The sequence below is a fragment of the Apostichopus japonicus genome, chromosome 2, assembly GCF_037975245.1.
Source record: "Apostichopus japonicus isolate 1M-3 chromosome 2, ASM3797524v1, whole genome shotgun sequence".
NCBI lineage: Eukaryota > Metazoa > Echinodermata > Holothuroidea > Aspidochirotida > Stichopodidae > Apostichopus > Apostichopus japonicus.
This window is the reverse complement of record NC_092562.1, coordinates 27470206-27481435: the sequence shown is the minus strand read 5'-3', so window position 1 is coordinate 27481435 and position 11230 is coordinate 27470206. Positions and strand designations below refer to the sequence as shown.

Genomic DNA, 11230 nt, shown 5'->3' with positions numbered 1-11230 from the left:
ATATCACTCAGAGACATGTAAAAATAAAAATATAACCAGACTTTTATATGACATCCATCGAAACTGTATTGAAATGATACAATGCTAACATAAAGCAAACATTTCTATGCCAGGTTACAAGGATATCATCTCTTTCATTTCTCTAATACATTTCAGCTAACATAAAGTTTGGCGTGTTTCTAATATTGTCCTTTTCTATTTCAATGATAACCTTAGAATAATTTTTTTTTCAATTGGAAGACAAAAGTAAGAATGATGAAGCATAAAAGCAAAAACTGGAAAGTAGTATACTAAAGAAAAAAAAATGAAGAAACATTTTTAACTGCAGAAATAAAACTTGGTGTTCAAATTAATGTGATAGGTTGGAAGGTTTAGAATATTTCTTTATAAAGTATCATGGGTCCCTGTATTCTGAACTGCTCTGGCCTCAGAACTTGTAATAAAACTCTGACCATTTTGTGATACTGGCTAAATTATTTCTTGAAATGTTTTGAAATCAAGTTCGAGTATCTGTATATCTTAACATGATAGGCAAAGGGTATGAAGATAATCTAAAAATATCTTGATATATTTACAGAAATTTCTTGAATGATATGATGAAATAAAAAACATATTCTGCCTCCAATTGAAAACAAAAGCTAGAAGATATGAAACAAAAGCAAATAATAAAAAAAATATACAATAAGCAATTTAATGTAATATAGAAGCAGAAGAATTAAAGAAAATATAAACCTAATCATCATGTTTTATCAACCTTCAATCTAAAGTCCTTAAAGGTTCCACAACACTATTAGAAATGCAAAATATCTTTATACACTTGCATTTAATATTGACACTGTTTGATATGTATACAAGGTTATTGTAACACTGTAAAAATGTAATTATGTCAAAATCATAATTTGTATGCATCTTTGTTAATCGTAATGAAAGAAATTTATATTTCACAATGCAAAGTAGCCATTATTACCAACAGGCCACACCACACAGGTATTAGCAAGCCTGGAAGACCTTAAGTATTACGATGTGACATGTAAACAAAGTATTTCTTCATTCTGGAAATGACTTGCAACTGCTTCAAAAATATTTTTGATATAAAATAATGAACAAGAACACATTGCAATGTGGAAAAATATTAAAATAGACTTTTGATTAACAAAACAGTTTCTTTTTTAATTATTACTCCTTCTAATTTCAAGTAACCTACTATATAATCTGTAAGCTGAAGTATAAAACTTTTCTCTGGAAAGTAGAAAAAAATCTGAGAAACGTAGCTGTCAAGAAGTCCCGAATCATGACAAACGAAAATCCTTTAATACTATGCCTCCATTATATTCTACAATATAGGTAAATCCAAGAGTGTAACATTCTGCATCCTTCTTTAGATATTGGCATATTCAGGTTCTGCTGGATTAGCCATTTTTAGCAACTGATGACACAAGATATAGTCCTCCTGATGAACGAAAGAAACAATGTAAACTTCTCATGGAGAAACATGGCTGACTGATGTATAGGGATCAGGGTGGAGACTAGCAAAAGCTGGAAATATCAACACCTATACAATATTGAGTATTCCAAACAATGCTGGTATATATAGATATCTATATATATATATTTAGTCAGATGAACAGTGGGGTCACAATTTAATCAGCAAAAAGAACATGGTTAAGAAATTGACATTAAATTAACTTGTATGAGCTGGGTTACCTTTGTAAGAACGAGACTGTGGTTACTGCTCCTCAGCATTCTGACGCTATTGAAAACATTCAGCTTGTTTTCAACCGTGATTCGTTCCATTTCAGACTTGACTGCAAGAAGGACTCCAGTACGACCGACACCATTTCTGCAGAAGTGTCAAATAAAACAACTCAATCACAAGTTAACTGAATTTATATAATATTTAATGAGTTCACCTACCATGCTGAAAACTGTCTTGAAAGTGGTGATACAGCCTAGGAATGTTTTGAATAAAGCTCAGTAATTTGTATACATAATTCTGTAGTGATGAAAAACATTGCTATAAATGTTTTTTATTTACGTAAAACTTATGGTCTGAAATAAACCATATTTTTCTGTTGTTTCATCTTGCTATACAAGCATAATGTATGGTAAAGATATACAAACTCCATTGCAGTCTCTCATCACTTTGAGAGTAATGGGAGGTGCTCATGAAATATGTTCAGTCCTCTAAAGAAACATCTTCATTCCTCCATAACTGGTAACCTTATGGCGGGATTGATCTTGATTGAAAACTAATAATTTAGTGGTTCTTTCCACACACCTTCAAGTTGCCAACCATGAGCTCAATCCCCCTACCCCCACCTCACCATAAACAAAGAAAGTAAAGAGTTTTCACCACAAACACAGAAGGGATCTGTCACTACCTCTACAATTCAGCACTTACAATGTCGATGATGTCTTTTAAATGCAAGTGGAGTAGGGATAGGCATTGGAGTTGTTCTAGAGGCTCAAGTGTACTATCTGGAAGACTGAAATATATTTGACAGGGCTAACTTGGAGCAATTTATCAAGCTGCACCAGAGAAAACTTCTCATTCAACTGATTTTATCTCAACTGTCTTTATTAGAAATGACTTTTAGTGCTACGGGGGAACTATTTACCTATATAGAACCTCATATGACATCTAGTTTGATATGGCTTTATATAGATATGTTTATATATAAATATACATATATATATATACATAAATATATATAGCATTTTCACATTTCATATCAAGTATCTGCAATTTTGTTGCTTTTGAATTCATTTCGGTTGTGCATTGGTATAATAGGTCATTTACAAGATGTAATTTGGCAGATACCTGCTTCTATTGAAGGACAGACTGATATACACATATGGATGAGGACCTGTTTCTAATGTATTAAACTGTTATCCTTTGCTCAACTGGCATTCAAACAGGTCATTGGGTGCCTACTATAATTCTACCCAGCCACAAACATTTGCTGGCATTTAACTACAATACACTAAATTACAAGTTTCCACATCCGCCAGTTATGGAAGACGTATGAAGAGATTGTCCCTCTCGATCTATCTAGTAAACAACTGACCGATCCTTGAGAGATGTAAGAGAATGTTTTCTGCTCTCTTAGAAGTTCTCACTAAACCATTATCATTTGAAATTTTGAAGTTACCTTTTCCCTGAAGCAGCTGTTGCTAAAATTCCTTTTTTCTTTGATACTAGTGCTGCTTGCCACTTTACTACCATGTTCTTGACACTGATGAGCCACTATGCAGTAACAAATACAACTTAGTAAACTGTAACCTCAAGGTTAACATTCAACGTAACAATGAACACACATCATCAAATATGAATGGCACTATGGCCTTTCCAAGGTCATGACAAGCTTCCCTAAACAACTTTGATGGCAGGGACATCTTAAATTTTGTAAGTGAAACAATGCTATTTCTTAGGCAGTTGTTATAGTCATTAAGTCAGCTCGTGGTACGACCATAGAGCCACTACTGATGAAAAGGCAGCCAGTCATGGTTCTACGCACCTGCAATGGACCACCTTTGGTCCTTCCAGACTGTACTTTTCTTCAAGTATTTCAATCTGTTTCATTAGCTGTAAAACATCACTACCTTCATTCCAGGACTTCAGCATCAGGTGGTGAATTGTGAAGTTTTTCTGCACAAAGACATATCGTAATAGGAGTAATGCGATTATGATACAATAAGTTGTGAACAGGTTGACAAATACATCTTAATCAGCATTTAGTTAGCACCTTCACTGCTTTGTGGTAGAAATGATGAGGGATTCATCTCAAACACAGAGCTTGTAGTACTGACTTTTTTTCAGTTTAGGACTGTCAAATTGCAAAAATGAAAGACATGACAAACAGTGAAATCACTGTCGAGTTTGAGTCCGAGTTCTAGTCACTTCAAGATTAATGTATGTCGACCAGTTACAGAGTTGTTTACAATTGACAATATACAATCATGGACCTTAAATATGAATGTAAGAGACTGACTTGGGTCAACTTGCGGCTTTGATAAGCCAATGAGGCTTATTTGCGAGTTCCTGCTTAGAGGATGATCTAAAATACATTCGTACAGACTTACACACACATTCTGTCAGACAGTATCCTTTACATTGCTTTGGTGATACATGAAGCAACATTAACTTATCGTATGACTGATAGCTTCAGTAATATTGGAAACCTCTGTCCTTTTAATTGAGCTCTCAATTTTCTACAATTAGGGTCACAGAATAACAGCATTGGTTGGCTCAAAGTGCTAGACAGAATCAACTTGTTACATTACGAAGAGAGAGAGAGAAAGCTATACAACGGGATGATGCAAATATGATGCTGAAGTATATAACGCCTTTAATAAAGGTGCACAAATGCCAGTTTGTGGAATGTTGCCTGGTTCTTTATCCTAGGCTGGATTGAAATATTTGACGTCCAAGATATGTCTACGAGCGACTAATTGAGGACTCGTTGCACTTAATGTATCTGGTAACCGGCTTATACTGTATGTACTGAAGTGGAGCTCATTCTCATATTTCAGCGCTCTAGCCAGCTACTATCATTTGCATATCAAATGGTGATATCCCAAACCCTGCATGCATCTACAACCAGGAATAAAGTATTCACATACACTGTTGGTTATTTTATTATACATCTGCAATGGCCTTCTATGAATGTGCTTACCTTGACATATGAGTGTGTCAACTCAAACACGCGGTACTCATAGAATCCCATATCTTGCTCATCTTTTAGCTCTACCATCAGGTAACCATACTCGACTGATCCACTGTCTGGCCAATACTGGCAGCAGGACTAAGCAGGACATAAAAAGCACCAAAAGTATTTTAATGAAATATGGAAGCGGAAACTTTTCCAAAGTTTTGATTGCAATTCACTCTTGTTACTACAATATCTCTAATAGTTTTAATTAGACAAAGAAATGGAAACTGATCAGAATACTGTTACGAGGGCCCATTGTAGCCTAACACTAGTCACTGCTAGTAAGGAACCTAATGTTATATTATACAAAGTATTTGAAATTTCCTACATGATAAATCAATATTTGAGAAATTAGGTCGGGTTACCGTGTCAGAATGCTATGAAACGCTATTGCTCTGGTATATTCCTTATAATGACGCGCTGGTCACGGGTTAACGTCGGTTTACGTGAAATCGCGTGTAAGCTGTGCACACATTTTCGTGGATTCTCTGGAATGTTCGCGAGATATACAAAGGACTTCCGGGAAGGAAGAAAATGGGTGTCGAGTTATTACTCTGGTGTATCGAGAAAGATCTGGATGATTCTTGACATGGCGAATCGTATAAAAACCCGCCCAGATCGGAGAGTTTCTCAGTTTCTGAACGAATACAAGCGACGACACATATACCATTCTACTATATATCGTCAGTGCTCAACTTCCATACCAAGATACCAAGATTGATTCTACACTTCCATTCAGAAGTTTGAAGAGGACTTTGCTGTAAAACTACAGTTTTCTAGTCTTTATTTCGGAGAAGGTGAAGAATTTCTGTCTCCGTTGAGGAAGTTCGTTACGCCAGGAGTTAGTGGCTATAAAGCTGATTTTGTACTGACTCTGGTAATATGTAGTCGGCGAGAAGTTCGACTTGTGCTTCACTCGATTGTGGCTGGAAGTCCGTCTTCTATTTTGGAGCATCGCCGGAAAGAAGGTTACTGCTGTTTCTGGGATCGCGAGAAACTTCGTCGAGGACCAGTGGATTTCGCGGTACAACGGACCGAGAATCGTCGTCATCAAGGCCGTGGCCGCTGAGGGATATCGCCGTTGGAAGAGACCAGCGTGTTTTAAAGTGTATCCTACTTTGTTAAGCTTGTGAGTAATTTTCTATATATTTGTAATTACCATTTGTTGTTATTGGTTCAAACTCCATTGTTCAATATAGTTTTACGTTCTCATCCAAATTCTCTAGACTCGTCAATTTGTCTGTGTTCCTCTCAAAAACGAACCCAGGCTTGTGTCTCGTTAAAAATTAATTATCGAGACCTCTCGCATTCCAACGTAACAATACAAATAGAAAAACTGGTCCTTCAAAAGTGCTGGCTAATCTTACAACTGATAAAATTGTACAAATGGTAACTTTCAGATGCAATATATAAACCTCATCTTATTCGAGTGCTAACTGACCTTATACACGGATAAAGAAATGAAAATGGCAACTGATCAGATGTAAAATAAACCTGATATTATAGAAGGGCTGGCTTATCTTATAAACTGATGAAGATAAACTGATTTGGAGCAAATAAAATAAACTTGATCTTATATAAGTGCTGGCTGATCTTACACACTAATAAAGATATACATATGGTAACTGATCTGATGCAAATAGTCAACCTGATCTTCTATACAATTGCTGGCTGATCTTACAAACTGACTAAGATATACAAATGGTAATGTAAATGATCTTTTGCAAATGGTATTAGTGGTCAGATACATATAAATGAAACTGATCTTTTCAAGTGCTAGCTGATCTAACAAACTGATAAAGATATACAAATGGTAACTGATCAGATGCTATAAAATTTAACCTGATCTTATACAAGTGTTAGCTGATCTTATAAACTGATAAAGATGAACAGATGATAAACTGATATGATGCAAATAAAATAAAGCTGATCTTATACAAGTGCTGGTTGATCTTACAAACTGATAAAGATATACATATGGTAACTGATCTGATGCAAATTATAAAGCTGATCTTCTATACAATTGCTGGCTGATCTTACAAACTGACTAAGATATACAAATGGTAATGTAAATGATCTTATGCAAATGGTAAAACAAATCTTATACAAATGCTGGCTGATCTTATAAACTGATAAAGATTAGCACTTGGTAACTGATCTGATGCAAATGGTAAACTTGAACTTATACAAGTGCTGGCTGATCTTACATACTGATAAAGATATACAATGGTACTGTTACTGATCAGATGCAATTGATAAAACTGATCTTATACAAGTGTTAGCTGATTTTATGAACTAATAAAGATGAACAGATGATAAACTGATATGATGCAAATAAAATAAAGCTGATCTTATACAAGTGCTGGTTGATCTTACAAACTGATAATGATATAAATATGGTAACTGATCTGATGCAAATTATAAAGCTGATCTTCTATACAATTGCTGGCTGATCTTACAAACTGACTAAGATATACAAATGGTAATGTAAATGATCTTATGCAAATGGTAAAACAAATCTTATACAAATGCTGGCTGATCTTATAAACTGATAAAGATTAACACGTGGTAACTGATCTGATGCAATTGGTAAACTTGAACTTACAAAAGTGCTGGCTGATCTTACATGCTGATAAAGATATAAAAAATGGTAACTGATCTGAGGTGTGCTGATGAATGGGTGCTGATCCTACTGTAAAGGAGCTGTGGGTTTCCACTCGCAGTATAGCCAATTACTCATTTCCACACATAACAATCGGTACATTTTTTAAGGAAATCACAGGTTGAGGTAAAGCAATCTTAGTGCATGACTCTGTATTTCTAAGCGTAATTGCATGACACTCAAAACGTTCGACTATTTTTTTGAACTCCGCATATCTGATTCTGAAGATCAAATGCAGCAAAAGTCTTGGTGTAGAGCATGTGAGTCTGACATCAATTCCAGTGACTATTCATTGCCTACTGCCCTTCTGTTCTTGATCTCTGTGTTTAGTTTGATGAAACCAGCTCACATTGCATTGTGCAAATTGCATAGGGAAGTCTATTTAAATGGATAAGACGAGTCTTTCTCTTTTTACTCCAAAGTCCTGTTGCAGTCGTAAACAGTCTTTGAATGCAAGAAAAGTTATATCATTAGAAACAAAATTCTTTTTCATACATTTTTTAGTTTCAAGCTACGAAAAAAAAGAAATCATGAGTGCTGTAACAGCAAGTTTAAGATGGGCCTCTATGATAGAGCCATAGGAAATTCAAGATGGTAGTAAACGTTGGTTATCTATGATGAACCCATCGGAAGCTGAAGCTGTTTCTCTCTCTTCAGCTTGATCATCGATGCACATGAATGGGCGAAAGGAGTTGATATGGCAATATCTCTCCAACTGAACATGAATTCTTTAAAGGTACCTGTACCAAAGACGTGTTTTCTGCATGGTTTCCAATCAGTTTCAGGAATTACAACAAAGATGACCTTGCTACTTATCTCATTATTTTCAGTTTCATGCATATTAAGTAAAATCACTTATTTTGTCTGGACACATCCAGCCTACTTAGGATGCATGCATGCAGGCAATAAACACAGGGTTGCAAGGATCTGGGGTGACCTGGATAACATTGACAAAAGCATGCTCCACATATAGTTCACATTGTACTTCACACACAGCTCACAGTGTGCATCAATGTGAATGAGGAGAGAAGACAAGTGTAAATTGTGAATGATGTTATAAAGTGTATGGGAAAAGATTAAAGATTATAAAAATGTCTGGAAAGTTTGAAATAACTTGCGGTCACGGCATATTTCTACAGCCCATTTCACCAATGACAGTGTTTCTTTGACTTCCTTGACACAAACATTGTTTTGAACCAGTAACAAATATAGCAGGAAAGTGTAATTTTAATGAATTAGAAAAAAGCAACAACCATGATCAAAGCAATCAATGCATATTGCAGCACAATGGCCTTAGGTTTAGCTAGAGAGAAAACGTAGAGCGTCCAATTCCATGAACTGGATGTGATATAGCCTGGGTTCCATGTATCAAAACTATTAAGATTGTGGGGGCTTATGTGCCATCTTTAAAGCAAGTGGAGTAATCAACCTCCTTTGACATTGATATCTTAAGTTATGTTGCACATATAGTTTTTTATTTCAATTTACTCTCCAAGACAAAGTACGTTTATTTCCCTTTTCATGCGCTAAAAATTTTATGTGAGGGAACGTCACATGCTTGACATTTTGCTGTGCTTCTTGCAGAGTATGCATGTGTGGGAGAGGGGGTTGGGGGGATGACTGTTTCTATTGTTAAATTGCACAGAAGGATCAAGCATTTCCTTTTAGTGTACTTTTGTTGTCACTTTTTTTTTACCATCTTCTTTTTTATATATCTTCTTTACTGACTATTTCCGTTGGTTAAAAGGATGTATTAAGATGGGTCACGATTAGTTAAAATCTTGGACCAAACCATATAGAAATAACACGACAGAAATAACACCACCAAAAAGAAACTAAGTTAGAGATAAAGACTGATAAAATATTTGAATTTAATGTGCAAATTTGCAAGGAGGGTTGTAGATTGTATAAAATCACTCACCTTAAAAGCAGTTCCAATGTCTAGCAATTATGAAAGCAAATTAATGTTTGTGGTTAAGAATAAAAAACAGTAGTTGCCCATGACTGCAACAATATATCTGTCTTAAACAAATAACTAAAGGCAATAGAAACAAAGACATTGAGTGGATACACAGTACCATGTGGCTCTCAAATATTAGTCTGTCCGTGCTAACGAAGAGAAAATACTACAATTAGTACAAATCTACAGTACAAGAATTTCAGAAGTCGTCGACCAATGAATGATGTATCAAACCTTGGTTGTCAATATCTCACAGGATAGGAGTACTTAGCTCTCTAACTTGAAACAAAGTGAGAATGAAGGAATCAGTAACATGATCGACCCCAATGTTTATATGTTTGCTCCCTGGTCAGACCAATAATTTATCTGGGATCTCTCAATGAAGAACAGACTCTTACGATGTGTAGACATTGGATGTTTAAGCCATCTAAAGATTTGTAGGTAAACTTTTTCACTATGAATAACCATAAATTGTATAAGCCTCGGTACTTCCTCATCATCAATAGTATCTTACCCTAACTGGCCTTAATCTGAGAAAGAGGAAATGTCTGCTGAGGTGTGCTAGAAAGTTACTGAGTTCGGTGTTGGTTGAGTAAATTTTCTTAAATCACACCAACTTTGTTGTTCTGTTGAGAGCCTCCTGTTAAAATGATCTATGTACCTACGAAGACAGGAAGACAACTACATCCAGGTATGAAACAAAGGCAACCATCGCTTGGCTTGCTCACTGCCGTATGAAAAGTTGGTTAACTTTTACTCAGTTAATTTATTCATTAGAGCTAGGAAGCTTGGAAGCAAAGCATGAAAGATGTCACCCGTAGAACAAAACCGACAGCTGCGAAAAAAACCTCAAAATGAGTTTCCAAAAAAATCTTAAATTCACAAAATTATGATGATGGTTTGCCTGAAATTAATCTGAAAGACATCAAGATAAGCCATGCTAAACCACATTGTTAATATCATCAGCCAAAGCTGTCCAGTACATAGCCTTGACCCTTCTTATTCCATACTTTCATTTTGTGAGGGGTTGATAACCACACATAAAAAATGCAACACACTACTGATTTTGGTGTACAAGAGTTGTTCTTACCTCATCTTTTGGATCAAGTTGGTTGAGCATTGCAATCAAAGGACATTTCCAGTCATAGACTAGTCTCCAGAAATCTTCAGCTGTGTTTGGCAATGGTGACTGAGTGGCAATGAAGGCATCTTTCATGACAAATGACTGCAGATAATTAAGAAAAATGGTTGAGGGGAACAAGAAATAAAGATATAAGATAAACATTGCTTCCGCGTAAAAGAAATTAGCATGCGCCTCCAAGAAAAAGAAGTCAGTATTGTTAGGAATGTATATATAAGAAATTAGCAAATACTATCTAATGGACTCAAGCCTTAGTAAATGCTGAGCAGAATATGATTTTAAGATAATCATCAAGTAGATACGTTCAAACTTACGGATGCAAAACATGCATTGATGAAATTGTTGGAACCAAACTTGCTCATGCATTGGAGGATTGGCGATCTTTTCTCCACTATAAAGCAATTAAAACATTAAGGAAAGACATTTGAGGTAAGTGAGTACGACTGAGCAACATAAAACTGTGATTTTTTAACTCATGACGATTTCAATTATATATATATATATATATATATATATATATATATACATATATTACCTGGTTTATGTGGACGTTGGCATATGACAGGGTTACGGGGACTACTAGATGTACACATGCTAGGCCCGTAAAAATTAAGTGGTTTTTGCTGTTATGGTGAGTGGAGCTATCTATACCTTCAGAACTGCAATTTTATTTATTGAGAGAAAAGTCGGTATACATGATAGTGTGGACATTATTATGTGGACAGTCCCCATAATCCCCCTGTATACTAACTTTA

The 11230-nt window shown here is 35.4% G+C and overlaps 1 protein-coding gene across 1 annotated transcript; it reads right to left on the bottom strand.

The window, feature by feature from the left end:
- Positions 1-41: 41 nt before the first annotated feature.
- LOC139984807 (receptor-type tyrosine-protein phosphatase alpha-like) lies at positions 42-10863 on the bottom strand. Its single transcript, XM_071998877.1, has 6 exons — positions 10790-10863; positions 10425-10559; positions 4677-4805; positions 3519-3649; positions 1705-1840; positions 42-1450 (listed from the first exon to the last, which is right to left on the bottom strand). The coding sequence occupies exons 1-6, from the start codon at positions 10835-10837 to the stop codon at positions 1379-1381; spliced, it is 651 nt and encodes a 216-aa protein (XP_071854978.1). The 5' UTR covers positions 10838-10863; the 3' UTR covers positions 42-1378.
- Between the last annotated feature and the right edge of the window lie 367 nt (positions 10864-11230).

Excerpts from the sequence above, each read along its gene's own strand:
- LOC139984807 (XM_071998877.1), bottom strand. The coding sequence starts at position 10,837 with ATGAGCAAGTTTGGTTCCAACAATTTCATCAATGCATGTTTTGCATCC. Across the intron at positions 3,650-4,676 it reads TGACACACTCATATGTCAAG|AAAAACTTCACAATTCACCA; the intron begins GTAAGCACATTC and ends GTCTTTGTGCAG. Across the intron at positions 1,451-1,704 it reads ACAGTCTCGTTCTTACAAAG|GAGGACTATATCTTGTGTCA; the intron begins GTAACCCAGCTC and ends TTCGTTCATCAG.